Below are 21,301 nucleotides of genomic sequence, written 5' to 3'. Positions count from 1 at the left end.
GTGCCAGCCCCTTGTGCCCACGGGAAGAGGAAGCAAGGTGTCCCAGTGGGAGCTGCACCCTCTGCCACCCTCAGCCAGGGAATCCGTGGGCAAAGAGCAGGGGTAGGAGGGACCCTGCTGCGGGCAGAGCCCCGTGCCGGGCACCCCCAGCCCTTGCCCGGCGCTGGCGGCCGGTGCCGGGCGCTGCCGGCGGAGGCGGAGCACCGCCTGTCCCTCCCCCGGGCAGTGCCCCGGGTCCGCCCCGCACGGCCCGGGAGGAGCCGCCGCCGCGGGCACCGGCACGGGCACGGGCTGGAGCGGCGGCACCATGGCCTCGGACAGCGAGGCGCAGCGGGCCCTGCAGTATGAGCAGACGCTGGTGAGTGCGGCGGGCAGCGGGAGGAGCACCGGGGGAAGCACCGGAGGGCAGCGGGCACTGGGGTGCACTGAGCGCGGCGGGGCGCCTGGGAGAGATGGTCGGTTTGGGGGTGCTGCTCCACTCGAGGTGGCAGTACCTATGAGCTCTGCTGTGCCTTGTTTGGGGTGTAGTCTCAGAGCAGGACACCGGGGCAGGGGAGGCACTTTGCAGCCCCTCCGCGGCAGTGGAGAAGCCCAGCTGAGGCCCCATCCCCAGGGCAGGACTTTTGCACACCCCTTCCATCACCCCTCAGAACTGACTGGGTGATACCCACCCTGTGGGGGCTCCCCGAGGCACCACCCAGGCAACCTTCACTCCCCATGCCATGCATTCCCAGCCCTCTGCCCCCAAGATAACGTATCTTCCCCACCTGCAACCTTAGCCCCATGATTATAACTCTTTCCCCTCTCAGGCCTCTCAGCTGGTTCCTACGTGCCCAGCTGTGCTGTAGTTGTCCTCCCTCCCCACCATGCCCATAGCCCCTCCACTGCCCATGGCCCTCGGACGTGCTGGGCAAAGGTGCTTTGCTTGGGACAGTGCCCAGAGTGGTGCAGCCAACAGGTACTTTGCCCTGGTGAAGATATTCAGTCAGGGAGGGCCAGCGAGGTGGGCAGGGAACGGGGGGCTGAGCCACTGCAGGGCACCCATGCCCATGGCTACCTAAGTTTGTTGAGAGCCTGAGCAAGTTGCTGCAAGTGGGGCCAGCCCTGCTGAGACTTGCCCGCCCAGCACATGGGCATGGGGCAGCATCAGGGAACTGCTGTGCTGGACACCCTCTGCATCACCTTTCCAAGCACCCAACGTCCTTGTTCAGGGGTCCCCCTCAGTGCCCACCCCAAGCCACCCTTTCCCCATCAGAGTCAGGTGGCTGCAGGGTATCAGGTGGCCATGGCAGCCCCTGCTGTGCTAGTGTCTCCATGACCTTATCCATCTCATGGAGACACCCTGCAGGGTTGAGCTGGGGAGCAGCTGGGGGCACGAGCAGGGGTGCGTGGCACTGTCCAGTGTGAGCCAGTGGGGTGCCTCTTCCCTCCCTCAGCACCAGACTGCCTCCCTCGGGGTTGTGTCTGCCGTGGGTGGGCAGAGAGGCTAGCCGAGCCTGGCAGCACGGGGCAGTGGAGCCTGTGGGCAGCGTGGGAGGGGAGAGGCACACTCAGCTGGCATTGGAGCAGTCTTGCATGCCATTGGCAGACTTTGTCCTCCTTTCCTCCGGGCGGGGTGGCACTTGTGCCCCAGGATGCCTATCCCTGTGGCCTCTGGGCTGTGGTGAGGTTTGTGAAACTGCCCAGGGTTGATGGGTGAGGCTGCATGTGGGCTCTTGTCCCACAGCCTCACACCTGGTTTTTGGGAGCTGCCTGGGCCCATGCTGGGCAGGAGGGGTGCCCTGCACTCCCCAGGGCGTCTGAGCCACCACCAGTGCCTGCCAGCACCTGTCAGGAGAGTCAGAATCCATCCAGAGCCTGGCACAGGCTGGTCCAAACTGGACAGCCCTGGGGATAATCCTGAGGACAGCTCTTGCTGACTGTGCCCATAGCTGAGGCATCACAACTGGACTCAGGGCTGTGTTCTGGGTCCTTATCAGCCCTGGGGTGCCTTGGCCATGGTGCCACTGGGGGCTGGCACAGCCCCAGCCCTAAAGGTGTCCCCAGGCCATGGCATTCCTCCCTGGGGACCCAAGGGTGCTGGGGTGCGTGCCAGCCCTGGTGCCCCCCACATGCCAGGCTTCTGTGGCAGGGACGATGGGGCCCCCAGGGTGGGGGGGATTAAGCTTGACAAACTGCCCTTGTTCACTGTGGAGCTGCTCAGGGCGATTAGAGCCCAGCTAAGACGGGCAGCGTGACACATCCCCCCTGGCCTCTGCCTGCTGCCAGCCCCAGGGGACCCTTCACCTTTAAATATCTCCCTCACGATCTCAGCTTTGCGGGGAAGGGGGTGGCATCAGACATGTGGAGGTGGGCACTACTGCCAGGCAATCTCGGTGCTATGGGACAGGGTGGCACGGGGACAAGGCAGCACCAGATGCCAGTGCCCACCCCAGGCGCAGCATCTCCCAGGCACAGCAGGCACCACAGGCTGGTGTGGACCAGGGGGCTATGGCACAACCAATGTCTGCAGTGAAGGAGCCCAGGACCAGCATAGAGGCCTTGGCTAGTGCCTGTGTCCCCGGGTGCCCCCCGCCAGGCCCCCCCGTGCCTGCTCCCTGCCTGCCCGGCACTGTGATTGTTCAGCTGCTTCGCGGCGGAGGCTGGAGTCCCGGGGCTGTTTGTGTTTCAAAAGGCCTTTGTGGAAAAATAACCCGAGCGGGAGGAGGAGGAAGAAGGAAAGAGCCCACCACTGCCCTTCACCACAGCCCTGCAGCTATGCCAGGGCTGTGGGCATGGCGGTGGGGCTACTTGGCACAGGGCACCCCTGGGGTTCCTTGCCCTGCCTGCAGGACTGTGGCACAGGGCAGTGGGGTGGCACGGGGGCAACAGGGTGGCACAGGGTGACAGGGACGAGCATGCTGACCTCTGGCATGGCCCCAGGAGGTGGAGCTAATCTGGGGGGCAAAACTCAGCCTGGGGGTGCCCCAATCCTGGCCAGGGCTGGCTATGGGGCAGCAGCGAGGCCGGGGGAAGCAGGCGTTTGGCAGAGAGACAATACTCCTGGGGTGCTGGCCCATCTTGTGTTCCAGAGGAAACAAGCTTTGTCCAAAGGGAGCCTTTGAATGCTGGGCTCCATGTGGAGCTGGGGTCTTCCTCTGGCAGCCAGTGCTGGAACCAGCCCCCAAAGTGGCCACGCCAGCATCTGTGCCTGGCTCGTGCCTTCCCACCAGGCACGTTTCTGTAGGGTTAGGAGCCACTGAGCTTGTGCTGAGCAGAAGTTTTGGGGGAAATATGTGCCGGGAGGGGTTCAGCAATGGAAACGTGCCCTTCGCTCCCTGCCTGCCTCCCCACCTTCCCTCCCACTCTTGAGAACAACCCAGGTATTAGACAGCAGAGAATCCACCTGGCGCCACTCTGGCTACTTTCTGCTCCCTGCCAAAGGGACCTGGGCAGGAGCAATGCCCTGTGAGATGCGCACTTCACGCCATCCTCACGAGGAGCTGGCATGTGCCAGCAGGCATGGGGGGTATGAATGAGGACCCAGGCATCTGGGGCAGCCACCACCGCCAGCAGCCGTGGCTGGGCTGCCCACGTGCTGAGCACAGTGCCCACCCATGGCGTTGCCCCTTCACCAGGCGCCGGCACGGGCCGTGCCGGGGAGGAGGGTGACAGAGCCCCGGCTGGGCAGCTGCTGGCTGTGCCGGCACGGGGAGTGGGCACACCATCAGCATGGGGCTCACGTCGCCCCAACGTGGGAGCCTGGCGGGGGCCCCCACAGCCCTGAAGCCTCCTTTTGTACAGGGCCAAAACTTTGGTGCTTGGCATTCAGGTCATGCCGGGGGGGGGGCGGCGAGGCGGAAACCAAGCAACCGAGTCCTTGGCAGTGCCCTCCAGTGCGGGACAAATGCCCCCAGCTCGGCAGGGAGAACAGGCACAAAGAGCTCCTGGCCGGCACGGGGGGCACTGCCAGGGCTGCCCCCAGCCAGGGCCAGGCCACGAGCCATGACCAGGTAGGAGGCAGGCAAGGAAGAGGAGGTGCCCCCCACATGGGCATGGAGCCCCTTGCACCCCTTTGCTTACCAGATCCCCTCCTCACAGCTCAGGGGTGGCCCCCTTGCCCAATGCTGTGCCCCTCTCTCCCCTGGGACTGGGGACATGCCCTGTCGCCCCACTGCCCTCCTGCCTCCCTGCTGCTGGCTGAGACTGGCCAGCTCATGTCACACGTGGCCTGCCAAGCCTGCCTCCTGGGGAGGAGACCCAGCCCTGCTTTAAGTGATGCCAAGCGGACGCACCTGCACAGTGCCAGCACAACCCCAAAATCAGCCCTCGGAGAGTTTCCTGGCCAGGCTGGCTGTGCTCCCATCGCTGGAGGCCTTTCCCCACCCTCCATCAGCCCAACCCAGTGCCCGGGGCACCTGGGCAGGGCCAGGAACTGGTACTGGTGGTGCTGGCTGCCTGTGCTGGGTGCGTGGGCGAAACAATCACCACTGATCCCACTGTGCCTTATCTGCCTGGCCCCTTCCCACGCCCCGGCAGGCAGCTGGGGATCCCTGGAGACACCACTGTCCCTTCCCCTGTGGGTGCCACAACCACCTGACCCCTCATCTGACACTCTCCACCAGTGCTGGGAGGCCATGCCAGCCTGTCCAATGCTCCCCTGCCTCAGTTCCCCACTTGGGTGCGGGAGTTGGGGTGCCAGCCCCCCTGATGTCCTCACCCCCATTTTTCTCCCCCAGATGTATGGACGCTACACCCAGGACCTGGGCACCTTTGCCAAGGATGAGGCGGCCCGGCTTCGGCTGCAACAGAGGCACGGGGAGGGGGGCTTCCCCCGGCTGCGCCGCCCCTCCGAGCTGCTGGAGTACACCCAGGGCCGCTGTGCCCCCTGCCGTGGTAAGGGCCACCAGGGATGGGGACATGGCGGGACACACTGTGGGCACAGCCACACGGCAGCGTATGGTGTGGGCATGGCTGCCCACCCCGCCAGGATGGCAGTGGGTAGGGTTTCTCCGGCTGTCATGGGACACCTGCATTGAGGACAATGCTACCTGCCTGCTGAGCAGCTGGGACACAATGGCCCAAAATAGCTAGGCACACTACAGGGACTGGGGGGCCCCAGTCCCTCTGCATGGCACGGTGCCAGGGGGGCTGTGCTGGTGGGAGGCACGTGCCCGCTGTTCCTGCCCACTGTACCTGCCCACCAGTGGTTGCAGCACAGCCGTGAGGGCTGGTCACAGTGGTGCTCCCACACCGGATGGTGCTGGCAGCGCTGCCGCTGGTTGTGAACACTCGTGTCCCCACCAGCGTGGCCCTGCCACCCCAGTGTGCCCCATCCTTGGGCCACCTGTCCCTGAGCCTGCTCTTGTGCCCGCAGTCTGCACCTTGCAGTGCCAGCGGTTCCTCATCTCCAAGGTGGGTGAGGACTGGGTCTTCCTCATCCTTCTGGGGCTGGTCATGGCGCTGGTCAGCTGGGCCATGGACTTTGCCATTGCCACTTGCCTCCAAGGTGAGTGGGCATCAATGGGGCAGGAGTGGCAGTGCCACATGGCTATGCCACAGGGCCATGTCATGCACCTTGCCACCCATGACCTGCCTTGCTGACTGTGCCCGCAGCCCAGAAGTGGATGTATGGAGGCCTGGACACCAACGTGTTGCTGCAGTACTTGGCCTGGGTCACCTACCCCACTGTGCTCATCACCTTCTCAGCTGGCTTCACCCAGATCCTCGCACCCCAGGCCGTCGGTATGGTACTGTGGGGGCTGCCTACACCCTAATGGGATGTCCCCGGGGTAGGTTGGGAGCTGCCTGGATCTCCTCCTGAGCTATGGGGTTGGGAGTCCTGATGGTCTTCCAAGAGCTATGGAGTAGTCTTCAGAAGGTCTCCTGGGGGCTATGGGATTAGTGTTCTCCTAGGCTATGGGTCTGGGGCTCCTTGGGCTCTTTCTAGAGCTATGTATAGAGCTTCCAGAGGGTGTCCTGGAGTCTCTGGAGCGGATGTTCTCCTGGCCTATGGGGTTGAAGGTCCTGGAGGTCTTCCTAAGGCAATGGGCTGGTCTTCAGAGGGTCTCCTGTGGGCTATGGCACTCGGGTCCCCACAGGGCTGAGGGTGAGGGTGTCCGTACATGACCATGAGGCTGTTCCTGCAGACCCTACTGTGGGTAGAGGTTGTCTCTGGGGTGTCCCTATGACAGTGGGGGATGGCAGAGCATCAGGGACCCCCCAGAACTATGGGGCAGCTGGCCCCCAGTGTCCCTCCCCCATCGACTGTGGGTCAGGGCTGTCCCCATGGTGCCAGGCTCCGGGATCCCTGAGATGAAGACCATCCTGCGGGGCGTTGTGCTGAAGGAGTACCTCACCTTCAAGACCTTTGTGGCCAAGGTGATCGGGCTGACATGTGCCCTGGGCAGCGGCATGCCCCTGGGCAAGGAGGTGAGGGCAGAGCCTGGGGCAGGGTGGGCAGGTGACTGGGGGGACCACCATCCTGAGCCCCCCGCTGTCCCTGCAGGGTCCCTTTGTTCACATCGCCAGCATGTGTGCAGCCCTGCTCAGCCGCTTTCTCTCTCTCTTTGGGGGCTTCTACGAGGTGAGTGGGTCAGGCTGACCCCAGGGAGGCTCTACCTGTGCCCCCCAGCACGGTTTGGCAGAGCTCAGGGCAGGGAATGGGGAGGGGGACAGTGCCCACTCACCCCCAACTCACCCGCAGAATGAGGCGAGGAACATCGAAATGCTGGCGGCTGCCTGTGCCGTCGGTGTTGGCTGCTGCTTCGCTGCCCCTATTGGAGGTAGGGTCACCCCAGGCCCCCCAAGCCCCCACACACATCCCCCCGGGCAGCAGGGTCTGCTTGACGAGGCGAGCAGGACCCCCAGGGCATGGCATGGGAGAGGACAGTGCTTCTCAGCGGGGAGGAGGAAGGGAGGAGCGGGCACCATCCTCCCGGAGGTGTAACGTCTGCTCTCGTCCTCTCCCCTGCCGCCCTGTGCTCCAGGGAGCTCCCCGCTCTGGCCCCGCTGAGCCCTGCCCGTAGGTTGGTGATGTGTCTAACTCTTTCCTTGCCCTCTGCTTGCCATGCTGCCCCATCCGTCTGTCCATCCATCTGTGTGCACCCTCCTCCCAGCATCACCCTCCATGTCTCTCCCCACATCCCTGTGCTACCCTCTTGCTCATGCAGAGCAGACTCCTGCTCCACCGTGCCCGGTATCCCCTGCCAGGGACCAACCCTGCGCTTGGCCAGGGAAGCCCTTGAACCACCACATAGCCTGCCTGTGGGGCCAACCAGACTCCCACAGGTCCTGCATGGGGTGGGGAGCATGCCAGACATCGGGGGTGCACCTGGGTTTCGCCACCTCCCTCGTGCACTTCTCCTTGGTGCCAGGCGTCCTCTTCAGCATTGAGGTCACCTCTACCTTCTTCGCTGTCCGCAACTACTGGCGAGGCTTCTTTGCTGCCACCTTCAGTGCCTTCATTTTCCGTGTTCTCGCCGTCTGGAACAAGGATGAAGGTACCTCCAGTGGGGTGGGGGGCACGGGGGTCCCCCTGCCCAGCCCAGCTGACCCCCACCGCTCCCCTCAGAGACCATCACAGCGCTGTTCAAGACCCGCTTCCGCCTCGACTTCCCCTTCGACCTGCAGGAGCTGCCCGCCTTCGCCGTTATCGGGTGAGTGCTGCCGCTGTGGCACCTGTCCCATGGCTCCGGGGTGGCAGTGGCTGTGCTGATGGTGCTGGTCTGGGCACGATGGTCATGATGGTGGTGGCGGTGCTGGTGATGGCAGCGGGACCCATATGTGCTCACCCCTTGCCCCTGCCCAGAATTGCCAGTGGCTTCGGGGGTGCGCTCTTCGTCTACCTCAACCGCAAGATCGTGCAATTCATGCGCCGCCAGAAGACCATCAACCGCTTCCTCATGAAAAAGTAGGTTTCCAGTGGTCCTCAGCACCTGAGTGGTGGAGCTGGGGATGTGCTGACATCACCATTCTCACCCTGTTGCACCCTGCCAGGCGCCTGCTCTTCCCTGCCTTGGTGACACTGCTCATCTCTACACTGACCTTCCCGCCCGGCTTCGGACAGTTCATGGCTGGCCAGGTACCCGCCATGGGGTGGCACACCAGTCCCCACCCTGGAGCCACCACCAGCCCCAGCTGACCTCGTGCCCCTCACCAGCTCACCCAGAAGGACACCCTGGTGACACTCTTTGACAATCAAACGTGGGCCAAGCAGGGGATCAGTGATGAGTTTGAGTACTTAGGCATCCTGGAGGCCTGGCGCCATCCCCGCTCCAACGTCTTTGTCACTCTTGTTGTCTTCATTCTCATGAAGGTGGGTGCCTCCTGTCCCTGCCAGCCCTGGGGTGCCACCAGGAGCCTCTGAGGAGGGACTCCTGAATGCCACTAGAGAGGTGCCAGATTGTTGCCAGCAAGGGGGCACTGGGAGGCTGAGTGGCTGCTCCCAGAGTTAGATGCCTGCAAGATTCCATCAAAGAGAACTTGGCTAGGAGCCAGCAAGATGCCAGCAGGAGGTGCTGGAAGGGTGCCTCCAGGGAGGTTCTGGCCAGGTGCCACCAGGGAGGTGGTGGTGTAGTGCCCATGAGAGGAGTAGGGCTGCCCCATGGCACAATGCTGTGCCCACATGTGCCCATGACACCTGCCTATGGGACGCAGTAGGGGAAGGAGGTAGGTCTGGACTGGGTGGGACAACTAATGTGTACCTGTGTCCCCTGTGCAGTTCTGGATGTCAGCCCTGGCCACCACCATCCCAGTGCCCTGTGGAGCCTTCATGCCTGTGTTTGTCATTGGTGAGAGCCTTTACCTTCTGCAGGAACCGTGGGAGGAGGTAGCTGCCTGCCAGCCCACACTGGGCACCCACGAGTGTCCCCAGGTGTCCCCTTCCCTGGCAGCACTGGGGCAGAGACTGGGTGAGGTGCTGGGAATGCCCCCACACCCACTCCCAGCTGCTCTCTGTTGGCAGGGGCAGCCTTTGGGCGCCTGGTGGGGGAGAGCATGGCAGCCTGGTTCCCTGATGGCATCCATGCTGACAGCAACATCTACCGCATCGTGCCGGGGGGGCTACGCCGTGGTGGGTAAGCACTGGGCCAGCACGGGGACACCGTGATGGGCACCACCCAGAGATCTTCCAAAGAGCCAGGGGGTTCCCCAGGGCTGAGGTGGTGTCCCCCAGGACTGGGGGTGATGCAGGAAATCCCAAGGTTTTGGGGTGTGGTGGATGTCCCAGGGGTGGCCCAGCACCTGATGGTCACCCCTGTGTCTCCTGGGGATGGGCGCAGGGGCTGCCGCGCTGTCGGGCGCTGTCACCCACACAGTGTCTACGGCTGTCATCGTCTTTGAGCTGACAGGGCAAATCTCTCACATCCTGCCCGTCATGATTGCTGTCATCCTGGCCAATGCCGTGGCCCAGAGCCTCCAGCCCTCCCTCTACGACAGCATCATCCGCATCAAGAAGCTGCCCTACCTGCCCGAGCTGGGCTGGGGCCACCACGAGTGAGTCTGTGTCCCCTACCTTGTCCCCAAGTCTCCCACCAGGCACATGGGGAGGGGGTGGCATCACCCTGAGGCCACTGTTACCCCCCACCGTGGCAGGAAATACAATGTGCGGGTGGAGGACATCATGGTGCGGGACATCCGCTACGTCACCCTCAACTGCAAGTACCGGGACCTGCAGCACATCCTGCATGGCACGAAGATGAAGAGCCTGCCTCTGGTGGAGTCGGCTGGTGAGATGCAGGCAGAGGGCTGTGCTGGCACCTGCCACCACCATGGGGCAAGCTGAGATGGTGGGGGTGGATGGTGAAGGGATTTTCAGGTGCCAACGGGGCCCCTCGCTGCCGCCGGCAGAGTCCATGATCCTGCTGGGCTCCATCGAGCGGGCGCAGGTGGGGGCCCTGCTCAGCCACCAGCTCAGCCCCCAGCGCCGGCTCCAGGCCCTGCGGCAGAAGGCGCTGGCCGAGGATGGGCACCGGCTCTCCGATGCCAGCATCCGCTTCCAGGTGAGGGGGCGGCCACCCGGGGGGATGCCGGGTCCGGGTGCCCCCACTGCTGTGCCCCCCACCGCCCCATCCCTCCCCAGATCAGCACCGACGCCTCCTCGGGCGCCCCAAGCCGCGCTGCGTCCCGCAAGCCCCTGAAGCCGGCGCTGAAGCGGGTGCCCAGTGGCACAGTCGAGACACCCCCAGGTGAGCCTGCACCCGCACACCCCCTGGCCCTCCCTGCACCCTCCCGCTGACCCCCCTCCCTGCCTGCAGCCGGCACCACCGACCACTCTGGCATTGCCCTCAAGAGCCTCTTCTGTGCCAACACCACTGCAGAGCCCACTGAGGTGAGCCCCCGGTCCTGCCAGCCCTGCCCAGCCCTGTTTGACCCTGCCTGGCCCTTTCTACCCACCCTCATCCTCTCCCATCAATCCTATTCCTTCTCATCCTTTCCCACCCTTTCCCAGTCCTGCCTATCCTTGCCTGTTCCTTCCTATCCCTGCCATTCCCTGCTTATCCTTTCTTATCCCTGCATGTCCTATCCCTTCCCTGCCCGTCCCTGCCCATCCCTACCCATGCCCTAATGCCACTGTCTCTCCCACCCGGTGCCAGGCCCAGGGCACGGCCTATCGCAAAGCCAAACACGTCCGCATTTCCATCACGGTAAGCTGCAGCCAATCACAGGCTGAGCGCGTCTTCTCACAGCCAATTGGAGCCTAGCATGGATTCTCTGAACCAATCAGGGGTCTGGCAAGATTCTGCTTGGCCAATCATGTTTGGCCTGTGTCTGCAGCCAATCTCAGACTGTCCCAATTCAGCTCAGCCAATCAGGGTGTGCGTCCTCCCAATCGTTCCAGAAGTCCTACCAAACCTTCCAGAAGAATCATAGCGTGACCCCAAGCCTCTAGGCCAATCACAGCCATGGAATCTGCCCCACTTTGTTCAGCCAATCATGGCACAGCCTGCATTCTCTCAACCAATCACAAGCCTGGATTGTCCCACCTTGACCAATCATGATGTGACTTGTGTCCTCTCAACCAATCATGTTACCTGAACCTGCTGCCTGCACCCTGCCCAATCACTGCTCCCTGCAGCCTCACACGCCCTGCCTGTCCTCTGCCTGCTCCCTGCCCACGCTTGCCCACGTGCTTCCTGCAGCCAGTGTCTGGGTGTGCTGCCCACTGCTGGCCTGGCAGGTGCTCATGCTCCCTCTTTCACAGGAGGAGATGGATCTGGGTGACAGGATGACCCCAGCGGAGGTGAGGAATGGGAAGGGGTGGGCAAATCCCTCCTGCCTTTTGGGAGCCAGGAGATCCCAATGGGCTGACGTGGGGGAGGGAGGGCAATGGAGGATGGTGGACCTTCACTGGCACCCTTGGGAAGGGGCTGTGCCCCCTCCCCCTGCCCCATGGTCATTCCTGCCCCCCCTCACAGATCTTGGAGTGGGAGGAACAGCAGCTGGACCAGCTGGTGGACTTCAGCAGTGCCAAGATCGACCCCGCGCCCTTCCAGCTGGTGGAGCATACGTCCCTGCATAAGGTGTGCCTGTAACCTCCCCCTCCCTGACCCAAACTCACCCAGGCCATCCCCAGACCCTCAACTAACCCCCCTTTTCCTGCAGACCCACACCATCTTCTCGCTGCTGGGGCTGGACCACGCGTACGTCACCAGCATTGGGCGCCTGGTGGGCATGGTGTCCCTCAAGGAGGTGAGAGGGGGTGGGGGCTGGTGGGGTGAATGACATGGGGCGGGGGAGCACCTGGAGCCCTTCACCCATGGTTTTGGGGTGCCCACAGCTGCGCAAGGCCATCGAGGGCTCACTGACAGGCAAAGGGGTGAAGGTGCGCCCGCCACTCGCCAGCTTCCGCGACAGCACGGCCGGCACCAGTGAGCCCGACACCACCGCACTGCGCCAGCTCTGGGACCGCCACCAGCACCACTCCATGCCCCGCGAGGCTGGGCCCAGGGGCGACGATGAGGATGACACCCCCAAAGGCCAGTGAGGCAAGGTGTGTCCCCTCTTGGTGTCCCCAGGTGCCCCAGGTGGGTGTTGGGGGCTGCCTGCCCTGTGCCTACCAGTGCCAGGCTTGGTGTAGAGGTGGGCATCCTCAGGCTAGTGCCACTGCTCCCCTCCCCATGCCAGGGGCTGGCCAGGTGCCCCCAGCCTGCCTGTGTCCTCCCCGTTTCCACCCCATCTCTTGGGGCTTCCCACTTGGGTATCTCTGCCTCCCAGCCCCTCCAACCCCAGTGCCTCTCAGCACAGCTGCTACTCTCACCCATCCCCCCACCACGGGCACCCCAGTGGCCCTGCTGGGTGTGGCACTTGGGCACATCAGGTCAGGGGGGACACAAGTGGGCACTGCCTCCCCCACCCCAGCACCTAATGGCTGGGAGGGGGGGTCCTGCCACCTTCTCACTGTGCACCCCACCCCCCTGTAAATACAGAGACTTTTATATTAATTTAATAAAAGCACTTTATAAACAGAGTGCTGAGGGGCCGGAGTGGCCACAGCCAGTGGGAACCAGCTGAGCCTGGCTCTGACACTGGGGTTGGCATCATTTGGTGGGGGAAGAAGCTCCCTGGTGCCAGGTCACAAGGTGGCCTCGCTGCGGTACCGTGGCTGCGGGGGCTCGCCGGGACGGGCACCGGGGCGGCGCCGGGCGGTGATGACCAGCGTGCCGGTCTCCGTCAGGGCACAGCTCACCGACAGCGGGTCCATGTCCTCGGGCAGCTGGCACTTGTGGGTGAAGGTGTCACAGACGGTGCCATCCTCGGCCACCTGCAGGGAGGCAGCGCCAGCTTGGTGGGGCACAGCATGGGTGGCAGCATGTGGCACAGGTCCAGTTACCCCAATGCTAGTGGTGGGGCAGCTCCACTGGCCCCAGTTCCAGGAGGGAGTTCAACAGGGCAGTTTCCAGTTCCCCAGAACTGGTAGAGACCATTCCCAGTTGCCCCAGTACTGGCAGGAGCCATTCCCAATTACCCCAGCGCAGGAAAGGTGCAGTGGAGAAGGAGCTAATTGTCCCATCACCAGTAGACAGCTCCCAGTTACCCACTGCCAGCAGGAGCCATTCCCAGTCCCCCCTCCCTGCAGAAGGGGGTGCCATGGAGCAGAATCTCCATGTGTTCTGTGGCAGGGGGGGTTGGTGATGTTACACTGCAGGGTCCCTCACCTTCTCAGCCTGAATGGCAACATGGCAGTTGGAGGTTGTCACCACGATGTCAGGAGGTTCAAACTGGCTGACGTCAGCCACCACCTGGTAGGTGTCACCTTGAGCGTGCACCCAGGTGCCCAAGCTGCAGGGACACATGGTGCCCGGAGACCCTGCAGGTGTGGGGGGCCTGTTGAGCACCAGGGCATGGAGACATGGTGTCCAGAGTCTTGGGGCATAGGGATTGCAGGAGAGGCTTGGGACACAGGACAGGCAGCTGGGGGTCACAGGTGGCACTAGGGGTTTGAGGACTTTGGGGACACAGAGGTAACTGTGGGGGCCAAGAGGGGGTGGGGGTATTGGGGCAGCAGGAGGTACTGGGGGGTCTGGGGTACCCAATGGCACTGGGAGAGTCTGGGGCACTGGATGACCTTGGAACAGCAGTGGAATGACACAGGGGGCTGGGGACACAGCCAACAGCCAGGACATTCTGGGGAAGTGGGGTGGGGCAGGACTGGGGTTACTGGGGAGGCTCTGGGGGTGTACGGGAAAGTGGGGTGGGTAACAGGGGACACAAAGGGGTGGGGGGAGTATGGGAAGGCTGAGAACATAAAGACAGCCAGGGAGGTCTGGGAGGGGAAAAAGGGACATGGAAGGGTCTGTGAGCACAAGGAAGATCAAACAGGTCCAGTGCAGGGGCCAGAGTGGGCCTGGGGAAATTAGGGACACTGGGGATACTGGGGACTTGGGGGGGGGGGGGGGGACCACAAAGGGACTAGGGAAGAGGGTTGGGTAACAGTCCAGAGAGCCATGGGGCACCTGTGGAGCAGTGGGATCTTCCCCCAGCCCCTCCAGCCTGTGCTGTGGGAGTCCCACATTGTGCCCAGGCACAGGGCAGCTGGATAACCCCTGGGGTGGAACCTCCCTGAGGTGGCAGTGACCCCCATTCCATATCCCCCCCCCCATCCCCATACCTGGGTACCCGAAGGCCTCATGTGCCCGTGCCCCGAAGTGGCCATGCCGCCGGTCACCCTCGAAGCAGGGCTCTCCGTGGCCTTGGACGTAGGTGCCGATGGCACGGTACGCAGAGCTGAGGGAGGCCATGGCGCCTGCTGCCCGCGCCCCTCCGAGGCCCTGGTGCGGGGAGGGGGACAACCGCCTGCCACCGCCACCTCCGCCGCTGTCTGATGCCCATAATTAGGCACCCCAGGCCCAGGAATGCGAGATAAGGGCTGGGGCCTCACTGTCACCCTGCAGGGACGCAGCAAGGAGGATGTGCCACTGCCACCACCCCTCCAAACATCCCCTCCAACCACAAGAAGAGCTGCCTGGCGCCGCACTCACACGATGGACTTTATTCAAGACCCGGCAGGATGGAGGAGGGGGTGCCGGGGTGAGGGCACCCCATGGGTTCCTCACAAGTATTGCCGCAGGGGGGCAGGAGGCGAGGCCAGCTCCTGTGGGTCCAAAGCCCCCTCAGCCATCTGCAGGCATCCTATACCACCACCCCCCCCCTGCCCCCCCCATTATTCTGGGGATCATCTGCTGTCCCTGGAAAAGGAGGTGGTGGTGGGTGGCAGGGAGCCCATCATTGTGGCATCAGGCCTGCTAGTCCCTGCACCCCACCAGCCTGGCCATGCAGGGAGAGGGGAGCCTGCCCCAGGGTGGGCACCCCATGGCGGATAGGGGGAAGGGGTGCTGTGCCCAGTGGGGGTTGATGGGGTGAGGAGGGAATGCAGGAGCTGGGGTTCAGCAGGTGCTCAGGGCACCCCGGGGTGGGCAAGGAGCAGCATGCAGCAGGGGAGCAGCCCCACGAGAACACGTGCCATGCAGGAAGAGAAGCACAAGCGTTGGCAAAAACTGGCATTCCTTCCCCAAAACAGCATGCCTGGACCCCCCAGCACAGCTCGGGGGGGGGGGCCCGAGCTGGGGTGCCACCCCCGGCTAGAATGGGGGTCTGGTCGCCCTTCATGTAGGCACTTAGTTCCCTGCTAGGGCTGAGTGACTTGGGGACAGGGACACGGGTCCCAATACCTCCCCTTTCCACCCTGCTTTGCCCCACAGTAGAGCTGAGGCTGAGCTTCCTGCTGTGGGGCTGGCTTGGGGATGCTGTCACTGGTGGCCCAAAGCCCCCAGCCTGGGGGCTCATACCCACCTCCTCCCTCCCAGTTCCCCCACCCTGTGCTGGCCCCACGTGCATAAGAAAGTGTAGAAAGCCCCAGCACGTCCATGACCCCCCCCCTCACCACCACCCCCGCCAACACCCCCTGGCACCACTCCCTAGCCCCCCGTCCCGAGGCAGCAGTTCACAGTATAAAATTCGGTCCAATAAAAGCCAGTCAGGGATAGAGGAGGAGTCCCAGCCCCCCCTCCCCAAATTCCCCCTGTCTCCCCCAGCCAAGGGTGCTGGCCACGGGGTGGGGGCACTACGAGGTGCTTGGAGAGGTTGAGCCATGCCAACGATGGGGCAGGGGAGGGGGGGGGGGGCGGGTCAGTGTCTGTGCCGAAAAGGGGAGCCAGGGTCAGTTTAGGGGGGAACATGCGAACAACCAACCCCACTGATTTAGTCTCATCCATTTTTGGGGGCACATCTAGGTGTCAGGGCAGGACGGTCGAACCCCCCTCCCCCCCAGGCTCTTCCCTCTGCCCTGTCACCGCTCTCATGCAAAAATCCAGGAGGCAACGATGTGGCCAAGCAGGGCAGGGGTACACTGGCCAGGGGGGCTGTGGTGGCCCCCCAAACCCCCCCTGAACCGAGCTAGCAAGGGGGAGAGGCGGCAGGGCCTGTCCCTCACCCACTGCAGGGTCCAGCTGGTGGGGGGGCACTGGCAGGGGGACTGGACCCCCGCCAGGAGAGATGGGGCACCCCAGGGGGGCATCTTCAGGGCTCTTCGGCCTCCTCCTCCTCCAGTGATGCCACCCCAGAGGAGGCGACGTCAGAAACTTTACGGTGGAGTGGGAAGTCCTTGCTCAGCACCACCTCGTCCTCAGCAGGTGAGAGGCAGGCTTCGGTGTAGGACACAGAGTAGAGGGAGTCCTGGCACCGGAGCCGTGCCAGACCCCGCAAGGCACTTTGGCTGGCCGGGGGGGGCGGCTTGGGCAGCAGCAGGTCCTCGCTCCCCAGGGATCCCAGCAGTTTGGCAGTGAGTTCAGAGGGGGACACCATCTCCAGGCTGCAGAGGCTGGAGCAGAGGGTCTCAGGGGAGAGGGTGTGTGAGGAGTCACTCTCAGGCTCACAGGAGCCGTGTCGCATACCCAGCTGGCACAGGTGGCCCTGCAGCAGGTCTCGCAGCAGCGCGCTGGCAGGCACCGTGCCGGGCAGATCTGTGGGGAAACAGGTACAGTCTGGGGCTGATGGCACCAGGGGCTGCCAGCTGCCCTACTCCCTGTGCCCCGCTGGGTGGGAGCAATGGGATGTGAGCAGCCCCACACCATGCACCATGATCCCATTGCCCATAAATTGCTAAGTGTGGCACTGGTGCCCACCAAAGGAAAACCAAAATATGCCCTGGCACCGGAGAGGGTACTGCATTGCTGGGCTTCCCCAGCACCAGCACCAGCATCTCTTGCCATGGTGCCAGGCACAACCTGCGGCTGGGCATCAGGCACCCCGCTGCTTCAACCCTCGGCACTGGCAGTGGGACACCAACACTGGCAGCAGGACACCTTGCCACCCTGGTGCCTCGTCCCTGTGGTGCTTACCGGTGGGCTGGGAGCTCTCCGTGGAGGGTACAAAGTCCTCATCATAGGACTCATCATTGGAGTCATCCCCATCCACTGAGGACCAGGCTCGCAGCTTGGCCTCAGCAATGGCAAACTGCTCTGCCACACCTGGCATGGGATAGAGATGGGTCACACACGCATCAGAAGGTGCCCCCAAAATCCCCCTGCCTGGCATCTCTGTGCCCTTGGTGCCATGGCAAGGATGGATGGATGGGGACAACCCACCCCACTACCCCATGCCCACACAGTGCCCACCAGCAGCGAAGCGCGCCTCTTGCTCGCCCTCGCTCAGGTGGCAATAGGAGTTGAAGGCGCTCTCCAGAGCAGTGGGTGGCTCCACTGGCTTGCACCAGCCCTTCCACTCAATGAGGTGGGCAACACGGCCCTGCGCCATGGCTGTCGGCTTCGTCACGTGCTCCTTCACCACCTGCGAGATCCCTGCAAGATGTGCCCCTGTGTCAGCACCCCCCTGGGCACCCCAAGTCCCCTCCATGGGGCCCATGACCCTGGTACCCAGCACCCCCCATCTCCTGCCCTTAGGACCTGACACCCCCGTGCCCTCCTCTTGGATGCCATCAGGGACTCCCTTGTGTCCCCCCAAACCCAGAGGGGTGACGCCCAAGAGGCCCAACCCCCTTGCCCACACGAGACCCCTCCCTTCCCTGGATGCCCACCCTCAGGCCAGGCAAGTAGTTACCGTGCAGCGAGGAACGGGCCAGGGCAGCGATCTCCTGGATGGTCAGCGCGCGCCGCGACTTGGGCAGCATCTCGACAGTGTCCTCAACATTGACCTGCCAGAGTGGGCAGGGGAGTCACAGCCCCGGCCACCCTGCCCATCCCCTGCCACTTCTCCCCGTGGGCCCTGGGTCATCTGTGCACACACATGTTGTGGGCACATGTGCACACATGTGCAGAGGGATAGTGACACACTGTGATGGTGCACACTGCCACACTGTTCCTACACCCCTATGTTGTGACTGCAAACACGCGCACACACACACTGTGCACTCACACCTGCAATCTTATACCAGCATGTGCGTATGTGCGCACACAGACATTTGGTGCACACGTCTGCATGTGCAGACACACAGACACACTCATACACATGCACTGGCCATAAACACACACATGCACTCGCTGCACTCACACATATCCAGTCAGTCAGACAAGGCCCTCCTCACTGTGCACACACATGAACTCATACCATGCACACACGTGCTAGTGTGCACACTCCATGTGTACATGCAGTGCACACACATGTACACTCACTGTACACACACGTGCCTGTACAAACACTCATGTGGATACCCTGTGCAAGCTGGTGCCACCAAGCATCCTCCCCAGCTCATGCACACACACACATGCATGCACGTACAAGGCCACTGTGGTGGGGCTCCCCAGTGCCCACAGCACCCACCATGCCAGGACACCTTGCTGAGTGTCCCTGTTGCCTGTCCTGGCCTCGCCAGGCCCCGAGCCCGTGGCCACAGGGGATGCAATGCAGAATTTGGAGGCGCGCAACAAATTGCATTGCCATGACAACGAGGCACCATGGACTGATTTCTCCCAGGATACAGCCCGGCTCACGGCTGACGTCAGAGCAGCCCCGAAGCCGGCTGAGAGCTGGCAGGGACAGGCGGGCACCAGAGCCCGTCGTGCCCCTGGCCTCGGCCAGGACGGGTGTCCTGCCAGGGGGTACCAGCCCTCGGGCTCAGCAGTACCTGGAGGAAGTCCTGGCTGTCGAAGGAGGCCTGTCGTGCCAGGCGGGACAGTGGGCGGGCGGCACTCAGCGGTGACAGCACTTTCACCTCCTTCCACTCCACGCACAGCGTTGTGTCCACTGCCACTGCAGGAAGAGCCAGGGAGGCATCAGCATCTCTGTTCTCCCCTCACCACCCCACCACAGGGCAGCACCTTCTCACCCAGTCTGAGACCAGACACAACTCATTGCAGGGCCACTCTGGAGCAGCCAGGTGCTGCGGCACGGGTGACTCACGCCCGGGCAACTCTTCCGCTTGTGTCAGCGGTAACGTGCAGTCCCAGCCTGGCACTGGGGACCAGGCACCTGTCTCAGCTTGGCAGCTGTTTGGGGAGGGGTGGGGGCAGCTGGACCAGGCTGGGGGAGATGGACTAGGCCAGGCACTGGGTACTTGGAGGGAGGCGATGCTGGGCCATGCTGCAGGGTCTGGCGCTCCTCCACCAACACCCCCCTCCCCAGTTCCCTATCCCTGGGGGAAAAAAGCAAAAAAGAGGTGGGGGGGATTGAAGCACTCACATACATCCTCCACTCCCAACAGCCCAACCTTCTGGCACCAGCACCCAGATGGATGGCTCCCGAACTCCTCAGGCACCAATGCCCAAGCACAGGGGCCAGGGAGGGTCCCTCGTTACTGCGGCCTCAAGCCAGGCCACCCCTCAAGGGGCTGGGGCAGGATGACCCTGAGGAGGCTCCTTCCCCCTGCACCAACGTGGGCCTGGCTGACGTAAACTGGCTGTGAGGTGGGATGTGAGGGGGTGAACGATACTCCCACACCCAAGGGTAGCCCCTGGATCCTGGAGAAGCTGCTGACAGCATTGCCCCCACCTCCAGCTGTAGGCAGGGGTACTCTGTGGTGATGCCCCAGCATTGACATCCCTGCCCACCTAGCAACAGCACCGCAGGTCCTCCTCCCCTGGCATATCTGCAACACCTCCGGCACTATCCCAGTCCCCAGAATACCTTCAGATCACTGCCATAGTCCCCATGGCCCCCATCCCTCCCGCAGCTCCCCTGGGAGATCTGCAGCTCCCCCGCAGCACCCTGTGCACCCCAAACCCTGCAGCACACCCCTACCAGCCCCCACAGCCCCTCCAATCACTCTTCGAACATTTACACCCCCCACCCCCCAGCACCCCCATGCCCTCCCAGGCCTCTGACAGCACCCCAGTCCTGCACTCCCTTACCAGCCTCCTGCACCTCCCACACCGTCCACCAGGTCCCCCAAAGCTGCACTCCAGTCTCTCCAGTCCCCACATATTCTCACCCCACATATCTCCTCATACACCCCCAGGCCACCCAGCTGCCCCAGAACAGCATCCCCATGCCCCAAACTCCTCATTCACCCATAGCCTCCTCCCTCCTAGATGCATCCAAGTCCTCTAGAGCCCTCAAGCTCACCGTGTTCCCCCCTCATCCTCAAGCAATCCAAACCTCTGTGTCCCCCATCCCCACTTCCATACAACCCAGTATCCCTCAGCCCTCCAAATCTCCATAACCCACCCCGTCCCCCCACCACCCCATCCCCTAGACCCTCAGTTCCCCCATAGCAACCCCTTCACCTTCCTGTATCCCTCAATATCCTTCTCGCATCACCCCCAACCCCGCACCCTCCCCCTCCCCCCAACCTCCACGCCCCCCCAGCACCTTCCTACTCTCCACATCCCCAGGTCCCCCATATACCCTCCATCCTCTCAGATCCCCCCCCATGGGCCCCAAACACCACCTTCCAGTTCCGGTCCCAGCCAGGCGCCGCTCACTCACCGATGGTGGTTTTGGAGCCGATGCAGCCCATGCTCCCGGGGGGGCCCCGGTGCGGACACTACCGCCGGCTCCGCGCCGCCCGCATCGCCCCCCGGCCGCATGGGCGGCCCCGGGCAGCGCCCGCGCCCCACCGGAGGATGCTGCCGGGCCGGGCCGCGGTACCAGAGCCCTGAACGGTGCCTGCGCCGGGCCGGGGAGCTGCACGTCTAGAGACGTCACTGCTGGGGGAGGAAGAGGAGGGAAAGGGGGAGGCGGGAGGAGGGAGGGAGATGAGGAGGAAGAGGAGGAGGAAGAGGAGACAGGGGGAGGAGGGCAGGAGGAAGGATGGGGAAGAGGACTAGGGGATGAAGGATGAGGAGAGGATGGGGGAGATAGAGGCTGCGATGAAGGGAAGGTGGAGAGAGAGAAGGGGGATGAAGGCAGCCGGGGAGGATGAAGGAAGAGGGGGGCTGAAGGAAGAGGAAGAGGGGGATGGAGGAAGAGGAGGGGGGAGGAGGAACAGGATGGAGCAAGGAAGAGGAGGGGGCTGAGGAGGAGGAGGGGGAGGAAGGCCAGGCACCGAGGAGAGCGCCGGGCCAGCACCGCGGACAGCGCCGCCCCCTTGCCCCGAAGCCCCCCGGGACTGGTACCCCCGGGCCCGGCCCCTCCTGGCAGGGGCCTGGCCCCCAAAGCCCCCTGGAACTGGCACCCGTATGACCAGGCACCTCTGGCAGGGGTAGGACCCCAGCCCCCCTAGCAGGACAAGGCCCCCCCCTCAGTGTGCCCACTGTGGGGGAGTTCTTGCCCTGCCTGCCCCCTCCCTGGGGTTGGTGGTGCCAGAGGGAGCACACAGGCCATGACTTGGGGAGCTTGGGGGTCCCACCTCACTGAAGCTGGGTTTGGGGCAGGTGAGTGCAGAACATCATGGCTGAGGGCATCACAGCAACCTCTCCCACAGGAGATC

At 63.6% G+C, this 21,301-nt stretch overlaps 3 protein-coding genes across 3 annotated transcripts; 1 reads left to right on the top strand and 2 right to left on the bottom strand.

The window, feature by feature from the left end:
• Positions 1-248: 248 nt before the first annotated feature.
• On the top strand, positions 249-12,448 carry CLCN2 (chloride voltage-gated channel 2). The gene is given in 25 exon segments (XM_051626685.1): positions 249-358; positions 4,719-4,875; positions 5,357-5,488; positions 5,596-5,724; positions 6,278-6,411; positions 6,488-6,565; positions 6,686-6,764; positions 7,356-7,481; positions 7,553-7,637; positions 7,790-7,891; positions 7,978-8,062; positions 8,141-8,296; positions 8,702-8,771; positions 8,945-9,036; positions 9,038-9,056; positions 9,261-9,474; positions 9,574-9,707; positions 9,829-9,980; positions 10,061-10,166; positions 10,236-10,309; positions 10,575-10,625; positions 11,183-11,221; positions 11,397-11,501; positions 11,584-11,670; positions 11,759-12,448. Coding segments are annotated over 25 exon segments (2,664 nt in total). The 5' UTR covers positions 249-307; the 3' UTR covers positions 11,966-12,448.
• A 105-nt stretch (positions 12,449-12,553) lies between these two features.
• On the bottom strand, positions 12,554-14,219 carry LOC127387941 (heat shock protein beta-7-like). The gene is made up of 3 exons (XM_051626868.1): positions 14,090-14,219; positions 13,137-13,288; positions 12,554-12,742 (listed from the first exon to the last, which is right to left on the bottom strand). Exons 1-3 carry the CDS (start codon positions 14,217-14,219, stop codon positions 12,554-12,556), a joined length of 471 nt encoding a protein of 156 aa, XP_051482828.1.
• Positions 14,220-15,422: 1,203 nt separating this feature from the next.
• FAM131A (family with sequence similarity 131 member A) lies at positions 15,423-20,801 on the bottom strand. Its single transcript, XM_051626923.1, is given in 7 exon segments — positions 15,423-16,439; positions 16,818-16,946; positions 17,094-17,276; positions 17,536-17,629; positions 18,560-18,684; positions 20,359-20,402; positions 20,404-20,801. Coding segments are annotated over 7 exon segments (1,074 nt in total). The 5' UTR covers positions 20,460-20,801; the 3' UTR covers positions 15,423-15,996.
• Between the last annotated feature and the right edge of the window lie 500 nt (positions 20,802-21,301).

Source organism: Apus apus, chromosome 8 (genome assembly GCF_020740795.1).
Source record: "Apus apus isolate bApuApu2 chromosome 8, bApuApu2.pri.cur, whole genome shotgun sequence".
Taxonomy (NCBI): Eukaryota; Metazoa; Chordata; class Aves; order Apodiformes; family Apodidae; genus Apus; species Apus apus.
This window is presented reverse-complemented; position numbering and strand designations above follow the sequence as displayed.